Source organism: Trachurus japonicus, chromosome 7 (genome assembly GCF_045865225.1).
Source record: "Trachurus japonicus isolate A0001 chromosome 7, Traja_1.0".
Taxonomy (NCBI): Eukaryota; Metazoa; Chordata; class Actinopteri; order Carangiformes; family Carangidae; genus Trachurus; species Trachurus japonicus.
In genome coordinates this window covers 8,419,066-8,436,816 of record NC_140913.1, presented here as the reverse complement: position 1 = coordinate 8,436,816, position 17,751 = coordinate 8,419,066, and the positions used below count along the sequence as shown (strand labels likewise).

General features: G+C 39.7%; 3 protein-coding genes and 1 pseudogene across 4 annotated transcripts in view; all 4 read left to right on the top strand.

The window, feature by feature from the left end:
* LOC146984161 (nuclear factor 7, ovary-like) overlaps nucleotides 1-3,429 on the top strand; it is a 4,026-nt pseudogene extending 597 nt beyond the window's left edge. The window contains exon 2 of the transcript XR_015036138.1: nucleotides 2,248-3,429. The product of XR_015036138.1 is annotated as a nuclear factor 7, ovary-like (transcript). The remainder of the gene's footprint in view (nucleotides 1-2,247) is intronic.
* A 1,547-nt stretch (nucleotides 3,430-4,976) lies between these two features.
* Nucleotides 4,977-8,035, top strand: LOC146984160 (nuclear factor 7, brain-like). Its single transcript, XM_085783081.1, has 2 exons — nucleotides 4,977-5,260; nucleotides 6,730-8,035. Exons 1-2 carry the CDS (start codon nucleotides 5,003-5,005, stop codon nucleotides 7,903-7,905), a joined length of 1,434 nt encoding a protein of 477 aa, XP_085639207.1. The 5' UTR covers nucleotides 4,977-5,002; the 3' UTR covers nucleotides 7,906-8,035.
* Nucleotides 8,036-10,361: 2,326 nt separating this feature from the next.
* On the top strand, nucleotides 10,362-17,208 carry LOC146984158 (nuclear factor 7, ovary-like). The gene is made up of 3 exons (XM_085781065.1): nucleotides 10,362-10,720; nucleotides 11,513-12,710; nucleotides 16,590-17,208. The coding sequence occupies exons 1-2, from the start codon at nucleotides 10,466-10,468 to the stop codon at nucleotides 12,707-12,709; spliced, it is 1,452 nt and encodes a 483-aa protein (XP_085637191.1). The 5' UTR covers nucleotides 10,362-10,465; the 3' UTR covers nucleotide 12,710; nucleotides 16,590-17,208.
* Nucleotides 14,348-16,572, top strand: LOC146984159 (zinc-binding protein A33-like). Its single transcript, XM_085781068.1, has 2 exons — nucleotides 14,348-14,707; nucleotides 15,396-16,572. The coding sequence occupies exons 1-2, from the start codon at nucleotides 14,450-14,452 to the stop codon at nucleotides 16,569-16,571; spliced, it is 1,434 nt and encodes a 477-aa protein (XP_085637194.1). The 5' UTR covers nucleotides 14,348-14,449; the 3' UTR covers nucleotide 16,572.
* Nucleotides 17,209-17,751: the final 543 nt, after the last annotated feature.

The window sequence follows — 17,751 nt, the reverse complement described above, 5'->3', positions numbered from 1 at the left end:
TAGTGTGTCTGGCATCCAGGCCCAGTCTGATCCTCTCAGCGACTCTTTTGCTTCAAGTCGCTACAGCAGCATTTATGACAAACATGTCTGTTAACTCCTGAAACATATAAACGACACAACAATGACCGATTGTAAACATGACAAAGACAAGTCTGCAAACAGACTGGATCATCTGGCAGGTCTGGTGTGGACATGACAGAAAGAAAGATTTAAGTTGTTCCATACTTCCTATTTTCCTGCTACATAGAATTTAGCTTCTTCAAATTTACTTAATTCTTTTTCATTTTATTTTCCCTGATAAGGTGTGTGGTGTTTAATATTAATGATGTGCATGCTGTAAAATAAAAGAGATTGTATGCTGTTAACATGTCTTGGACAGGAAATACCTGTAGTGTGTCTGTGTACTGTAGAGGAGATAAAGAAAGTTGACGCATATTTTGTGTTATCTTACCTGTGAATAGTAATCGTGAACAACAATGAAAAAAAAAAGACATTTTAGTGTTACTAAAAATGTTGTTGCTGTCAGACTTTTACTTTGCTTTTTTCCCCCTTGAAGGTTTGTGTCTCACTGTGCAGAGCATGTGCTGAGTGTGATGGAGGGGAAGTTTCTCTGTGTTCAGTTTTAAAGTGTGGATGATGCTGACAGATTTGAAGATTCATTCGGTGAACCCCCCAAACTGCACTGTATTATACTCTAAAGAAGTGAATGCAAAAAAGCATCTAAATTATCTTTGTTTGTAATAGAATTTCAGTTGATACTAAATGAGTGAATAAAATCTATTTTAAAATCAATAGCAATGGATTTTGTTGTGCTTCCTGTTGTCAGTGATTCTGTAACTTCTGGGTCACTATTTCTGCAAATAATGCATTACCATTAACAAATATTCCCAACGTTTATCTGAAGCTACTCTGAGGCTTTAGCAGTGTGACGTAGACAAATGAAGAGGATGTCATTCAAAGTGAAAATCTTTTAGTGTCATTCCCTTGTTGAAAACAGTGTGTATGGAAAAAGGATCGCCTCTGCTCTCTCTCTCTCTGTCCATGTTTTCTTTCCCCCTGGGGGTGGGCGGGGCTTTTTGGTAACTATTGCATCCACCCTCCTCTGCACACCTGCTTCTCATCAACCTGGTTTCCTGCTCTTCACACCTACAGCAATTGGTCCCTTCCTCCATGATGAAGATCTTCTTGTAATCAGTCGGTTTAACAGAGAGAGGAGGGAGACATCATGAGGTGTTTGCCTGTTCTGGGGAATAGAAAGTTCTAGTCGGGTTTGACAGAGAAAAGGAGGAGACAAGGCACCATGGCATCTGCCTCTTACACTGAAGATCTGACTTGTTCCATTTGTATGACCATCTTCAGTGTTCCTGTGACCCTCCCATGTGGACACTCTTTCTGCAGGGAATGCATCACACTTTCTCTGAGTTCAGTGACTCAGTGTCCACAGTGTCGAGCAGCTGTCTCAACTGAAGGGAGATGTTTGATGACCAATCACATTTTGAAAAGTCTGGCCGAAAAAGAAGCTAAGAGGCAGAGGGGGAAACATGGAGATGGAGAGGAAGTAAGTTTTAGAACCACTTTTATTTTCATATTTGTTGTAAGTTCAGAAGAGTTTCAGTCATATTAGGTTTAAAAAACAAACACAACAGGTACAGTCAGGTTTGTATGTATCCTTGCTCACATGCATGCAAATGTTCACTTGAGTTGGATTGAACAAAGCTTTATGATTAACCACTCATCTGATAATGTTGTCTTAAGCCATTTTGGTAGAACTTTGGAAGTATGCTTGGGTCGTGGTCCATTTTGAATACTTATTTGTAACTAACTTTAACTTCCTGATGTCCAAAGAGGGTTCTTAAATATATCCAATTTACCCTCCTAACATACAGAATGTATACTCCAAACATATGGGCAAGCTGTTCCATTTGAGTTTATCAGATCACATGACATTTATTCAGGAAGAAATTTCCCACAAAACATGCCGCCGATGAGTTGCGACAGATTATGCAAGTTATCATTATTTTCTGAGCAATTAAAAAAAAAACAGTCAAATAAGTATACTGTATGTAAACTTCTGACCGAATGAAACTGTGATGAAGAGAAAAAAAATGTCTAAGACAATCTGTCTGAAAGTAAATGTTAAACTACTGACATCAGCTGTAGGTGGTATTTAGAGTGTATTTTATCTCTCCCCATTCATTGTGAATTGTAACATTAATGACATTTTTGATTGTTCTGTTGATTTTAAAGGTTGATGACCGGTTGTGCCCTGAACACGAAGAAAAGCTGAAGCTGTTCTGCATCACAGATCAGCAGTTAGCTTGTATCATATGTCGAGATGGGTAGAGGCATGAAGGACACAAGTTTAAACCAATCAAAGAGGCAGCTGCATCAGTCAGGAAGGAGCTGGAGGCATTTGTGCAACAGGTTTGTGGTGATACCGGTGCTATAGAGAGTCTGGCCAACACACAGAGGGAAGAAATAACAAAAACCAAAGAGAAGTCTCAGCAGCTGAAGACACAGATCTGCAGACAGTTTGAGGAGATGCACCAGTTTCTGAGGAAGAGAGAAAATGAGATCCAGAAAGACCTGAAAGACAAAGAGGAAGAGGCCGTTGAGAAGATGAACGAGACACTGAATGCCATGGAAACGGCTTTGTCTGAGAACAGAGAGCTGGAGGAAAAGGTGACATCAGTTCTGAAAATCACAGATTATGAAAACTTCTTAAAGAGCTGGACTGAGGAAAACAACATGGTGGATGGAAAACGCTCATTTCAGCCAAGAGGAGGAAATCTCAAGGTGGTGAATCCCTCTGTCTCTTTGGGGCCTCATGAGAGTCACCTGCAGTTCTTCATGTGGAAGGAGATGCTTCAGGTGATCGAGCCCCGAGCTGAAGACTTCTCACTCAAAAGTAATAGCAACAACATAACAGTTTCTGGAGATGGGAGGAATCTGATGTACAGTCCCAAGATTGTTCAATCTAATCAGAGTAATGGAGGGTTTGGATATGGGTATTCAAGTTGTCACTACTGTTGCAGGTTAACCCATTCCTGTCCAAGTTACAAAGAGGACACGTCTGTGCGTTATGCTTCTGTATCCAGCTCCACTGAGTTCACCTCTGGGCAGCATTACTGGGAAATAGAGGTTGGAGAAAGGAGCTACTGGAAAGTAGGCGTACAAACTCATTATCTCAGCTACAATGAATCAAAAGTGACATCTAGTTCAGGCACACAGTTAACAAATATCGGAACACCTCAGAAGATAGGGATTTACCTCGACTGTCAATCAGAGGAGCTGTCTTTCTATGATGCAGAAAACATGACACACATTCACACTATGAAGTGTTCAGTACCAGTGGCAGCATATTTCCAGTACAAATATAGTAAAGGAGCAGATCATAACCCCCTCAGGGTGTGCTGGTTCTGAGGTCTGGATGTGGTTTAGTGACGAGTCTTATCTCACCAGTCCTCCAGTCCAGAATCAGTCTGCTCGCTGTCCCCGTCTCCTCCTGTTGTTTGATCACAAACTTGACTGTGCTTTTTTTCAAATTGTATTTCATCAGATTGACCCCATTCCCTGTCATTTAATTTTCCCGGATATGATGTTTGATATTAATGCTGTGCATGATTTAAAATGAAAGACTGTTAACATGTCTTTGACATGAAGAGTAGCATGTGTACAGTAGAGGAGGTAAAGCAAGTTGACTCATGTTTTGTGCTGTGTATGAATGCTAATCATGAGCAGTAAAATCTAAAATGGAGAACAATCTATTCTATACCCTATAGAAAATAATCATTACAGAAAACAAGAAAAATTATGTTGTTGCTACCTTTACTTTGCTTTTTGTTTTTTTTAACTTAAGGTTTGTGTCTTACTGTGCAGAGCATGTGCTCTAAATTAATCTGTCTTCAAGGTGTGGATGATGCTGACAGATTTAAAGATTTATTTTGAGAATTTGAAAAAGCTATGCAAAAAATGCCCCCTCCCCCACACAAAAAAGAAAAAGATTGGAGCCCATGGAGGTATTTTAAAGCATTTCTGTCTCTGTGATGCACTGTTCTCTATAGTAGTTTATGCAATGAAGCCTCTCAATCTTTCCTTGCAATGGAATTTCAGTTGATACTAAATGAATGCATTTTGTCGTCATTCCTGTCAGTGATTCTGTAACTTATTGGTCACTCTTTCTGCTAATAATATATTTCCCTCATCAAACATTTCCAAAGTTTATCTGAAGCTACTCTGAGGCTTCAGCAGTTTGACTTAGACATGAAGTGGATATCATACGAAATTAAAATCTCATGAGAACACAAGGAGGGAATCCACACTGAAAACACTTTGACTACAGAGAAGCGTGAAAAAAAAGTTTTGATTTTGTCCCTTTCCAACATCTACTCATGTAGAAGCATGTTAGGAATGGAGCTTCTTGATGATCAATTTGATTTTAACAGGATGAATGACTCTGATTTTAATATGGGTTCTAATGTTAAGACAGACTTGGGAAAATGTCAGCCTGTAAAGGTATTGAAGTTGGAAAGGTCAAAGTCTTGGTTGGAGCATTAGCTTGTGTTTACTGCTTTGTTACATCAAAGCTTTTAAGACCTGATGCATTATCAGCAGTATAATGACTGGGTGGAAGAATTATCAGTCTTGCATATCCTACTTTTCCAGTGTCCTCCAAACTGCAGCTCTAAACTTTCACTACTAGAGTGTGACATCACACCTTTCTATTAGTCTCATAGGATGAACAATGTTCAAGAGCTGTGTGGTGAAGAAAAATATATTTTATCTAAGTTTATACAGTGAATTGTATATTTAAGGGAATCTCATTATCATGTTATTTAAGGGAAATTATCTTGCTGAACAAAGGTGAATGAAGATTCATCTCGAGGCTCAAGGTGACATCACTAAAAGAAGCACAGGGTGGGGCTGCTCTGATAAATAGGAAGTGATGGTTTGATGTGCTTAGTCAGTCTGTTTGGATGAGCAAGGAAAAACAAAGAGAGCCATGGCATCTGCTTCTTACACTGAAGATTTGGCTTGTTCTATTTGTCTGAACATCTTCAACGATCCTGTAACGATCCCATGTGGACACTCTTTTTGCAGAGAATGTATCACACTTTCTCTGAGCTCAGTGACTCAGTGTCCACAGTGTCGGGTGACTGTTGCAACGGGAGGGCAATGTTTGATGACCAATCACATTTTGAAAAGTCTGGCTGAAAAAGAAGCTGAGAAACAGAGGAGGAAGCATGGAGGTGGAGAAGAAGTAAGTTTTTTAATAACCTTTGTACATATTTATGAGCAGTGATACCATGATGGTTCCCGTGTCTTTATATTATAGTGGGCCGCAAACTGGGCTGCTTAAGTAATTAGTCAGTTAAAAAGAAAACTATAGGGTAGACCGGGGATGTTTGTCAGCTTCCATAACTTGCTGAATTTTCATAGGGCTCCCACATTTTGACACACATGAGTACCCTCATTTGTCTTCTACAAACAGCAGTGCTTTAAACTTCTCAAACTATATCACATAATTCACTATGTCAAATGCAAGGAGTGCCACTGTTACAACCTGCACTACCAGGGTAGGTTGTTACACAACCTGGGGAAAATTGTAACAGTGAGATTAAAAACTAAAAACTGAGACCAAACCAAAAATATATGCACCTATGTAAGTTTATTGTGCATGTTCCAACACTAAAGCATCTTCCTGCGGTTCAATATGAACAAAAAGAACTCATCACTGATGGCTAAATGAAGAACATTGACAGTGTTTTGGATCCTAACAATAGAAAGCTGTCTTAAAGAATATATTCTGATAATACCAGGAAATGGTGTACATGTATGAATGGAAACCTTCAGCAGGAGGTCAGAAGCAGCTCATAGTCCATGTAATTCCAGGAAAGATTGTGACACTTAATGACACATAATAAAACAACAAAGATAAAAGGTGTTACAACCATCCCCACCCCTGTCAGCCATTTGATCAGCTGTACCAGCATGGTGGTTTGAAATGAACATTGATGAAATGTCTCATATTTCACCTAAGAATCTGCTCTTTCATCATATACAAGTTATACAAACTATCAATACTAGTCAAAATTTAGGCTTGGTCCAAAATATTAGTTTCTGTCCTAAAAAATGTTTTTTGGCTGTAACACCACTTGGGATGGTGGGAGTGCTCAAAATTTCCCTTATTTTCAAATCTAAAACTTGACAGGTATGACCTACACACTTATTGCCATAGCCATGTAAATTCACTTGCAATGTCAGGGAGGGAGTGGGTACACATGATATTGATCACGTAACTACTGTTAACCCTTATTGGTGAAAGTGATGCTGTTACAACCATTTCCTTGTTACAACCATCCCCAGTCTCCCCTATTGACAACCATTGATAATTAATTGTTTTAGATATTTTCTTAGTCATATAGTTTTCGAAAGCTTGCAAGCCTCACCTTTTTTCATTCGAATATACAGTGACCAATATGGTTAAACAGTTTAGTTCAGACCACAGAATAATTCTTCTTCAAAACTTGCAGCACCTTAATTGCAGGTTACCAGCAGCTTCTAAATCAATTATGTCATTTTGTGTGATTTTCCATGCTTAAAGAGCAAACTAAACTTACAGTAAAGTACTGACCCAAGGAAATAGTGACAAATGAATCAATTTGTCTTGAAGCATAAACTTGCCCCTCCATTTTGGTTTCTAACATTTTAATTTTGTTGATTTTAAAGGTTGATGACCGGTTGTGCCCTGAACATGAAGAAAAGTTGAAACTCTTCTGCGTCACAGATCAGCAGTTAGCTTGTATCATATGTCGAGATGGGGAGAGGCACGAAGGACACAAGTTTAAACCAATCAAAGAGGCAGCTGCATCAGTCAGGAAGGAACTGGAGGCGTTTGTGCAACAGGTTTGTGGTGATATCGGTGCTATAGAGAGTCTGGCCAACACACAGAGGGAGGAAATAACAAAAACCAAAGAGAAGTCTCAGCAGCTGAAGACACAGATCTGCAGACAGTTTGAGGAGATGCACCAGTTTCTGAGGAAGAGAGAAAATGAGATCCAGAAAGACCTGAAAGACAAAGAGGAAGAGGCTGTTGAGAAGATGAACGAGACACTGAATGCCATGGAAACAGCTTTGTCTGAGAACAGAGAGCTGGAGGAAAAGGTGACATCAGTTCTGAAAATGACAGATTATGAAAACTTCTTAAAGAGCTGGACTGAGGAAAACAACATGGTGGATGTAAAACGCTCATTTCAGCCAAGAGGAGGAAATCTCAAGGTGGTGAATCCCTCTGTCTCTTTGGGGCCTCATGAGAGTCACCTGCAGTTCTTCATGTGGAAGGAGATGCTTCAGGTGATTGAGCCCAGAGCTGAAGACCTCTCACTCAAAAGTAAGGGTGGAAACATAACGGTGTCTGAAGATGGGAGGAGTCTGATGTACAGTCCCAGCATTGTTATGTTGGGTGGCAGTTCTGTTGTATATATGAATTCAAGCGAATGCCACCACTGTGGCATGTCGAACCATTCCTGTCCAAGTTACACTGAGGACATGTCTGTGCGTTATGCTTCTGTATCCAGCTCCACTGAGTTCACCTCTGGGCAGCATTACTGGGAAATAGAGGTTGGAGAAAGGAGCTACTGGAAAGTAGGGGTACAAAATCATTATCTGAGCTACAATGAATCAGAAATGACATCTAGTTCAGGCACACAGTTAACAAATATTGGAACACCTCAAAAGATAGGGATTTACCTCGACTGTCAATCAGAGGAGCTGTCTTTCTATGATGCAGAAAAAAACATGACACACATTCACACTATGAAGTGTTCAGTACCAGTGGCAGCATATTTGGAATACAAATATAGCAAAGGAGCAGATCATAACCCCCTCAGGGTGTGCTGGTTCTGAGGTCTGGATGTGGTTTAGTGACAAGTCTCATCTCACCAGTCCTCCAGTCCAGAATCAGTCTGCTCGCTGTCCCCGTCTCCTCCTGTTGTTTGAAGTGGACACAGAAACTTTCACAAACAGAAAGGAAGCAGCTGTAGGGGCCGTGAAGTGTGTTTTCTGTTGGTTAAGGTTAAGCGTTATTTTGGTGTTGTTTATTTTGATCATCATTTAGTTTATATAATCATATTTAGTAGCAGGTCGCATGATTATGGGTGGGGTCCAGCACTTATTATGCTCAGCTGTTGCTTTTCTTTTGTTTCAATCCCGTGAAAGTTGTTCCATACTTCTCATTTTCCTGCTACATGGAATTTAGCTTTTTCAAATTTACTTCATTCCTTTTCATTTTATTTTCCCTGATAAGGTGTGTGGTGTTTAATATTAATGATGTGCATGCTGTAAAACAAAAGAGATTGTATGCTGTTAACATGTCTTGGACAGGAAATACCAGTGTGTCTGTGTACTGTAGAGGAGATAAAGAAAGTTGACGCATGTTTTGTGTTATCTTACCTGTGAATAGTAATCATGAGCAACAGTGAAAAAACAAAACAAAAACAAAACAGAGAGCAATCTATAACCATTAGAAAGTAATCATTACAGAGCATAAGAAAAAGAATCAAGATTTTTGTGTTACTAAAAATGTTGTTCATGTCAGACTTTTACTTTGCTTTTTTTTCTTGAAGGTTTGTGTCTCACTGTGCAGAGCATGTGCTGAGTGTGATGGAGGGGAAGTTTCTCTGTGTTCAGTTTTAAGTGTGGATGATGCTGACAGATTTGAAGATTCATTCGGTGAACACCCCAAACTGCACTGTATTATACTCTAAAGAAGTGTATTCAAATAAAGCATCTGAATTATCTTTGTTTGTAATAGAATTTCAGTTGATACTAAATGAATGAATAAAATTTAAAAAGAAATTAAAAATCAATAGCGATGCATTTTGTTGTGCTTCCTGTTGTCAGTGATTCTGTAACTTCTGGGTCACTGTTTCTGCAAATAATTGATTACCCTTATCAAATACTCCCAAAGATTATCTGAAGCTACTCCGAGGCTTTAGCAGTGTGACGTAGACAAATGAAGAGGATGTCTTTGAAAGTGAAAATATTTTAGTGTCATTCCCTTGTTGAAAACAGTGTGTAAACACACGTCAGGATCCGGTTCACCTCTCTTTCTCTCTTTCTGTCTGTGTGTGTGTGTCCATGTTTTCTTTTGGGGTGTGGATTTTCCATGAAAGTGAAACTTAAGTATACTGTAATGCTGAGCCACCAGTCTGCCAAGACCAGGAGAGGGAGTCAGAGATCTGGGTGCCAAAAAATCCATATACTGTTTCAACTAGGGATGGAGTGGTTCATGAAAAGAATATGTCTCCTTCTGTCTGCCTGTCTTAGTCTGGGTCATGTGTGCATTGTTTCTTTGTGCCAGTAACTCTGATAAGTTTTTTTTATTACTATGTTTTCCAATAGGCACAGTCACAGAGGCATATGGGTTCAATGTAAATAACATAACAAAACAGATTACACAAAAGCCTTATTGTGAAAACTTGGTGCATGATAGCCTTTTTTTTTTGCATGATGATATGTCCCAAAACTGATTTTATAAAACTGTAAATGATGGATTATTTGGATAATATACAGTATGTCTACATCAATCTATATTCTGTAGCCTATCCATTTTTTTAAGGAAAATAATCAAGCTGTTAAAATCTGGGAATGAAACCTGAGCTCAAAGCCCTAGTGACATCACTGGAGGTGGGGCAATTGTAGGAAATAGATGAAGTAAGGTGTGTTAATGCACGAGACATGGGTTCACAAAAACGAGACGAGATTTTAAGAAAACTACAATGACAAAATGGACCAACAGACTTTTATTTAACCGAGTTGCACATGCATTTTGAAATGTTTTATTATAACTCTTTACATGCATGATGTAAGCATGAACTTTTAACTTCCTCTTCTACAAAGTAAAACTATAACTAAAATGTATAAAAGTTAAAATAAAATCAATACAATTAAATATTCCTTTCTTTTTTTCAAGTGCAAACAATATTGTGCAGTGTTTCCTCTAGGATTTAGGATTCTTTTAATAAGTGGCAGCGATTTAGCGCATAGCCTATGTTTATTAACATCACAACGCGACCTGTCCATGACATGTGCCCGTGTGTGTAGCGCGTGTGTGTGCGCCTGCGCGCGCGAGAGAGTCGCAGCCGCCACAGAGTCGTTAGCTGGATGCGCTGGTTGATAAATTTCGTTTTACTGAGGAGGAACTATAAGAACTCAGCTGCGAAGCACCTAAACCGAGTCGAGTAGTGGAAACCCTGTTTTAACATTTAAAGAAAAAAGGAAAAGAAGAAAATCTCGCGAGACAGATTTTTAACGCGACAATCGTCGAGGTTAATCTCGCGATCTCGTCACACCCCTTAACAGAGAGAGGAGGGAGACATGGCGGGTTGTTTGCGTGTTCTGGGGAATAGAAAGTGACTCTTTCAAGTCAGTCTGTTTGACAGAGAAAAGGAGAAGACAAGGAGCCATGGCATCTTCCTCTTACACTGATGATCGGACTTGTTCTATTTGTCTGACCATCTTCAATGATCCTGTGATGCTGCTATGTGGACACTCTTTCTGTAGGGAATGTATCACATGTTCTCTGAGCTCAGTGACTCAGTGTCCACAGTGTCGGGCGGCTGTTCCAAAGGAAGAGAAATTTCTTTTGACCAATCACATTTTGAAAAGTCTGGCTGTAAAAGAAGCGGAGAAGCAGAGGGGGAAACATGGAGCTGGAGAAGTAAGTTTTTAAATAACTTTTGGACACATTCATGAGCAGTGATACCATCATGGTTCCAGCGTCTTTATGTGGGCTGCAAACTCGGCTGCTTAATTAATTGATAATTAATTGTTTTAGACATTTTCAAGTCATATGTTTTATGTCTCTGGGTGCCCTACTGTTGGTACAAATAAGAAACAAAGTTGCTTAAATAAGACTTTTTTCATAGGAAATTTTTCTGCCTGGTAATGATGGTTGATGATGATGATGATGATGATGATGATGGTACCACTGATTCATTAAAAAAACACACAAAAAAAACTAGAAGAAACAAAACAAGAAAAAGACAAAACAGAAATAGGGGCATTGTTTACTATTTTATTTTTCTGATGATTAAATGAGTCACGTTTATAAGCCTACATGCAAGTTTTCTTTTAGATTGTATGTGTCATAACTTTATGATAACCTGACATTGGGGCCCTCGAACCATTTGGGTACAAATGCTTGAGTCACTGTCCAGTTGAAAGACCCACTTGCGACTTTAACTCAATGTCCTAAGACTTGCCTGGCTATATCTACCTATAATTTGCCATCCTTATGATGCCACTCTCATATTTACATGTTACAAAAGCACATGGCAAACCACATCTTACCACGTGCAATTGTCGGGTAGAGAAGTAAAAGTGAAACTATTTGTCTGGAAGCAAATCTTAAACTTCTGATATCAGCCGTAGCCATACACTACTGTCATTAATTCCTCCCCTCCATTTTGTAACATTAATGACATTCTTGATTGTTTTGTTGATTTTAAAGGTTGATGACCGGCTGTGCCCTGAACACGAAGAAAAGCTGAAGCTGTTCTGCATCACAGATCAGCAGTTAGCTTGTATCATATGTCGAGATGGGGAGAGGCACGAAGGACACAAGTTTAAACCAATCAAAGAGGCAGCTGCATCAGTCAGGAAGGAGCTGGAGGCGTTTGTGCAACAGGTTTGTGGTGATATCGGTGCTATAGAGAGTCTGGCCAACACACAGAGGGAAGAAATAACAAAAACCAAAGAGAAGTCTCAGCAGCTGAAGACACAGATCTGCAGACAGTTCGAGGAGATGCACCAGTTTCTGAGGAAGAGAGAAAATGAGATCCAGAAAGACCTGAAAGACAAAGAGGAAGAGGCCGTTGAGAAGATGAACGAGACACTGAATGCCATGGAAACGGCTTTGTCTGAGAACAGAGAGCTGGAGGAAAAGGTGACATCAGTTCTGAAAATCACAGATTATGAAAACTTCTTAAAGAGCTGGACTGAGGAAAACAACATGGTGGATGTAAAACGCTCATTTCAGCCAAGAGGAGGAAATCTCAAGGTGGTGAATCCCTCTGTCTCTTTGGGGCCTCATGAGAGTCACCTGCAGTTCTTCATGTGGAAGGAGATGCTTCAGGTGATCGAGCCCCGAGCTGAAGACCTCTCACTCAAAAGTAACAGCAACAACATTAAAGTTTCTGGGGATGGGAGGAGTCTGATGTACAGTCCCAGCATTGCTCAATATAATACTGGATTAGGGTTTGGATTTGGGAGTGTTCCAGCTTTTGGATCAGGGTATTCAAGCAGACACTCTGGCATAGGAAACCATTCCTGTCCAAGTTACACTGAGGACACGTCTGTACGTTATGCTTCTGTGTCCAGCTCCACTGAGTTCACCTCTGGGCAGCATTACTGGGAAATAGAGGTTGGAGAAAGGAGCTACTGGAAAGTAGGGGTACAAAATCATTATCTGAGCTACAATGAATCAGAATTGACATCTAGTTCAGGCACACAGTTAACAAATATTGGAACACCTCAAAAGATAGGGATTTACCTCGACTGTCAATCAAAGGAGCTTTCTTTCTATGATGCAGAAAAAAACATGACACACATTCACACTATGAAGTGTTCAGTACCAGTGGCAGCATATTTGGAATACAAATATAGCAAAGGAGCAGATCATAACCCCCTCAGGGTGTGCTGGTTCTGAGGTCTGGATGTGGTTTAGTGACAAGTCTCATCTCACCAGTCCTCCAGTCCAGAATCAGTCTGCTCGCTGTCCCCGTCTCCTCCTGTTGTTTGAAGTGGACACAGAAACTTTAACAAACAGAAAGGAAGCAGCTGTAGGGGCCGTGAAGTGTGTTTTCTGTTGGTTAAGGTTAAGGGTTATTTTGGTATTGTTTATTTTGATCATCATTTAGTTTATGTAATCATACTGTATTTAGTAGCAGGTCGCATGATAATGGGCGGGGTCCAGCACTTATTATGCTCAGCTGTTGCTTTTCTTTTGTTTGAGAGAGAAGGAGAGAGAAGGTGAGCGTGGGTCGTCGTATTTTTTGTTGAATGCTGTTTTAGTTGTTGATCACTGTGATTACTTTGGTTGAAGTTAAACACTGATCTTTAGTTCTAACAACGCAGTAAGTTCTTTGTTAGTGTGTCTGGCATCCAGGCCCAGTCTGATCCTCTCAGCGACTCTTTTGCTTCAAGTCGCTACAGCAGCATTTATGACAAACATGTCTGTTAACTCCTGAAACATATAAACGACACAACAATGACCGATTGTAAACATGACAAAGACAAGTCTGCAAACAGACTGGATCATCTGGCAGGTCTGGTGTGGACATGACAGAAAGAAAGATTTAAGTTGTTCCATACTTCCTATTTTCCTGCTACATAGAATTTAGCTTCTTCAAATTTACTTCATTCTTTTTCATTTTATTTTCCCTGATAAGGTGTGTGGTGTTTAACATTAATAATGTGCATGCTGTAAAATAAAAGAGATTGTATGCTGTTAACATGTCTTGGACAGGAAATACCTGTAGTGTGTCTGTGTACTGTAGAGGAGATAAAGAAAGTTGACGCATATTTTGTGTTATCTTACCTGTGAATAGTAATCGTGAACAACAATGAAAAAAAAAAAGACATTTTAGTGTTACTAAAAATGTTGTTGCTGTCAGACTTTTACTTTGCTTTTTTTCCCTTGAAGGTTTGTGTCTCACTGTGCAGAGCATGTGCTGAGTGTGATGGAGGGGAAGTTTCTCTGTGTTCAGTTTTAAAGTGTGGATGATGCTGACAGATTTGAAGATTCATTCGGTGAACCCCCCAAACTGCACTGTATTATACTCTAAAGAAGTGAATGCAAAAAAGCATCTAAATTATCTTTGTTTGTAATAGAATTTCAGTTGATACTAAATGAGTGAATAAAATCTATTTTAAAATCAATAGCAATGGATTTTGTTGTGCTTCCTGTTGTCAGTGATTCTGTAACTTCTGGGTCACTATTTCTGCAAATAATGCATTACCATTAACAAATATTCCCAACGTTTATCTGAAGCTACTCTGAGGCTTTAGCAGTGTGACGTAGACAAATGAAGAGGATGTCATTCAAAGTGAAAATCTTTTAGTGTCATTCCCTTGTTGAAAACAATGTGTATGGAAAAAGGATCGCCTCTGCTCTCTCTCTCTCTGTCCATGTTTTCTTTCCCCCTGGGGTTGGGCGGGGCCTTTTGGTACCTATGGCATCCACCCTCCTCTGCACACCTGCTTCTCATCAACCTGGTTTCCTGCTCTTCACACCTACAGCAATTGATCTCTTCCTCCATGATGAAGATCTTCTTGTAATCAGTCGGTTTAACTGAGAGAGGAGGGAGACATCATGAGGTGTTTGCCTGTTCTGGGGAATAGAAAGTTCTAGTCGGGTTTGACAGAGAAAAGGAGGAGACAAGGCACCATGGCATCTTCCTCTTACACTGAAGATCTGACTTGTTCCATTTGTCTGACCATCTTCAATGATCCTGTGATGCTCCCATGTGGACACTCTTTCTGCAGGGAATGTGTCACACTTTCTCTGAGTTCAGTGACTCAGTGTCCACAGTGTCGAGCAGCTGTCTCAACTGAAGGGAGATGTTTGATGACCAATCACATTTTGAAAAGTCTGGCCGAAAAAGAAGCTAAGAGGCAGAGGGGGAAACATGGAGATGGAGAGGAAGTAAGTTTTAGAACCACTTTTATTTTCATATTTGTTGTAAGTTCAGAAGAGTTTCAGTCATATTAGGTTTAAAAAACAAACACAACTGGTACAGTCAGGTTTGTATGTATCCTTGCTCACATGCATGCAAATGTTCACTTGAGTTAGATTGAACAAAGCTTTATGATAACCACTCATCTGATAATGTTGTCTTAAGCCATTTTGGTAGAACTTTGGAAGTATGCTTGGGTCGTGGTCCATTTTGAAGACTTATTTGTAACTAACTTTAACTTCCTGATGTTCAAAGAGGGTTCTTAAATATATCCAATTTACCCTCCTAACATACAGAATGTATACTCCAAACATATGGGCAAGCTGTTCCATTTGAGTTTATCAGATCACATGACATTTATTCAGGAAGAAATTTCCCACAAAACATGCCGCCGATGAGTTGCGACAGATTATGCAAGTTATCATTATTTTCTGAGCAATTAAAAAAAAAACAGTCAAATAAGTATACTTTATGTAAACTTCTGACCGAATGAAACTGTGATGAAGAGAAAAAAAATGTCTAAGACAATCTGTCTGAAAGTAAATGTTAAACTACTGACATCAGCTGTAGGTGGTATTTAGAGTGTATTTTATCTCTCCCCATTCATTGTGAATTGTAACATTAATGACATTTTTGATTGTTCTGTTGATTTTAAAGGTTGATGATCGGTTGTGCCCTGAACACGAAGAAAAGCTGAAACTGTTCTGCATCACAGATCAGGAGTTAGCTTGTATCATATGTCGAGATGGGGAGAGGCACGAAGGACACAAGTTTAAACCAATCAAAGAGGCAGCTGCATCAGTCAGGAAGGAGCTGGAGATGTTTGTGCAACAGGTTTGTGGTGATACCGGTGCTATAGAGAGTCTGGCCAACACACAGAAGGAAGCAATAACAAAAACCAAAGAGAAGTCTCAGCAGCTGAAGACACAGATCTGCAGACAGTTTGAGGAGATGCACCAGTTTCTGAGGAAGAGAGAAAATGAGATCCTGAAAGACCTGAAAGACAAAGAGGAAGAGGCCGTTGAGAAGATGAACGAGACACTGAATGCCATGGAAACGGCTTTGTCTGAGAACAGAGAGCTGGAGGAAAAGGTGACATCAGTTCTGAAAATCACAGATTATGAAAACTTCTTACAGAGCTGGACTGAGGAAAACAACATGGTGGATGTAAAACGCTCATTTCAGCCAAGAGGAGCAAATCTCAAGGTGGTGAATCCCTCTGTCTCTTTGGGGCCTCATGAGAGTCACCTGCAGTTCTTTGTGTGGAAGGAGATGCTTCAGGTGATTGAGCCCCGAGCTGAAGACCTCTCACTCAAAAGTAACAGCAACAACATAACAGTTTCTGGAGATGGGAGGAGTCTGATGTACAGTCCCAAGATTGTTCAATCTAATCAGAGTAATGGAGGGTTTGGATATGGGTATTCAAGTTGTCACTACTGTTGCAGGTTAAACCATTCCTGTCCAAGTTACAAAGAGGACACGTCTGTACGTTATGCTTCTGTATCCAGCTCCACTGAGTTCACCTCTGGGCAGCATTACTGGGAAATAGAGGTTGGAGAAAGGAGCTACTGGATAGTAGGCGTACAAACTCATTATCTCAGCTACAATGAATCAAAAGTGACATCTAGTTCAGGCACACAGTTAACAAATATCGGAACACCTCAGAAGATAGGGATTTACCTCGACTGCCAATCAGAGGAGCTGTCTTTCTATGATGCAGAAAACATGACACACATTCACACTATGAAGTGTCCAGTACCAGTGGCAGCATATTTCCAGTACAAATATAGTAAAGGAGCAGATCATAACCCCCTCAGGGTGTGCTGGTTCTGAGGTCTGGATGTGGTTTAGTGACGAGTCTTATCTCACCAGTCCTCCAGTCCAGGATCACTTTGCTCACTGTACCCGTCTCCTCCTGTTGTTTGATCACAAACTGGACTGTGCTTTTTTTCAAATTGTATTCCTTCAGATTGACCCCATTCCCTGTCATTTAATTTTCCCGGATATGGTGTTTGATATTAAAGCTGTGCATGACTTAAAATGAAAGACTGTTAACATGTCTTTGACATGAAGAGTAGCATGTGTACAGTAGAGGAGGTAAAGCAAGTTGACTCATGTTTTGTGCTGTGTATGAATGCTAATCATGAGCAGTAAAATCTAAAATGGAGAACAATCTATTCTATACCCTATAGAAAATAATCATTACAGAAAACAAGAAAAAATTATGTTGTTGCTACCTTTACTTTGCTTTTTGTTTGTTTTTTTAACTTAAGGTTTGTGTCTTACTGTGCAGAGCATGTGCTCTAAATTAATCTGTCTTCAAGGTGTGGATGATGCTGACAGATTTAAAGATTTATTTTGAGAATTTGAAAAAGCTATGCAAAAAATGCCCCCTCCCCCACACAAAAAAAAGAAAAAGATTGGAGCCCATGGAGGTATTTTAAAGCATTTCTGTCTCTGTGATGCACTGTTCTCTACTGTAGTTTATGCAATGAAGCCTCTCAATCTTTCCTTGCAATGTCATTTCAGTTGATACTAAATTAATGCATTGTCGTCATTCCTGTCAGTGATTCTGTAACTTATTGGTCACTCTTTCTGCTAATAATATATTTCCCTCATCAAACATTTCCAGAGTTTATCTGAAGCTACTCTGAGGCTTCAGCAGTTTGACTTAGACATGAAGTGGATATCATATGAAATTAAAATCTCATGAGAACACAAGGAGGGAATCCACACTGAAAACACTTTGACTACAGAGAAGCTTGAAAAAAAAAGTTTTGATTTTGTCTCTTTCCAACATCTACTCACATAGAGGCATGTTAGGAATGGAGCTACTTGATGATCAATTTGATTTTAACAGGATGAATGACTCTGATTTTAATATGGGTTCTAATGTTAAGAGAGACTTGGGAAAATGTCAGCCTGTCTGTTACAGTAAAGGTATTGAAGTTGGAAAGGTCAAAGTCTTGGTTGGAGCATTAGCTTGTGTTTATGGCTTTGTTACATCAAAGCT

Excerpts from the sequence above, each read along its gene's own strand:
- LOC146984160 (XM_085783081.1), top strand. The coding sequence starts at position 5,003 with ATGGCATCTGCTTCTTACACTGAAGATTTGGCTTGTTCTATTTGTCTG. Across the intron at positions 5,261-6,729 it reads AGCATGGAGGTGGAGAAGAA|GTTGATGACCGGTTGTGCCC; the intron begins GTAAGTTTTTTA and ends TTGATTTTAAAG.
- LOC146984158 (XM_085781065.1), top strand. The coding sequence starts at position 10,466 with ATGGCATCTTCCTCTTACACTGATGATCGGACTTGTTCTATTTGTCTG. Across the intron at positions 10,721-11,512 it reads GGAAACATGGAGCTGGAGAA|GTTGATGACCGGCTGTGCCC; the intron begins GTAAGTTTTTAA and ends TTGATTTTAAAG.
- LOC146984159 (XM_085781068.1), top strand. The coding sequence starts at position 14,450 with ATGGCATCTTCCTCTTACACTGAAGATCTGACTTGTTCCATTTGTCTG. Across the intron at positions 14,708-15,395 it reads AACATGGAGATGGAGAGGAA|GTTGATGATCGGTTGTGCCC; the intron begins GTAAGTTTTAGA and ends TTGATTTTAAAG.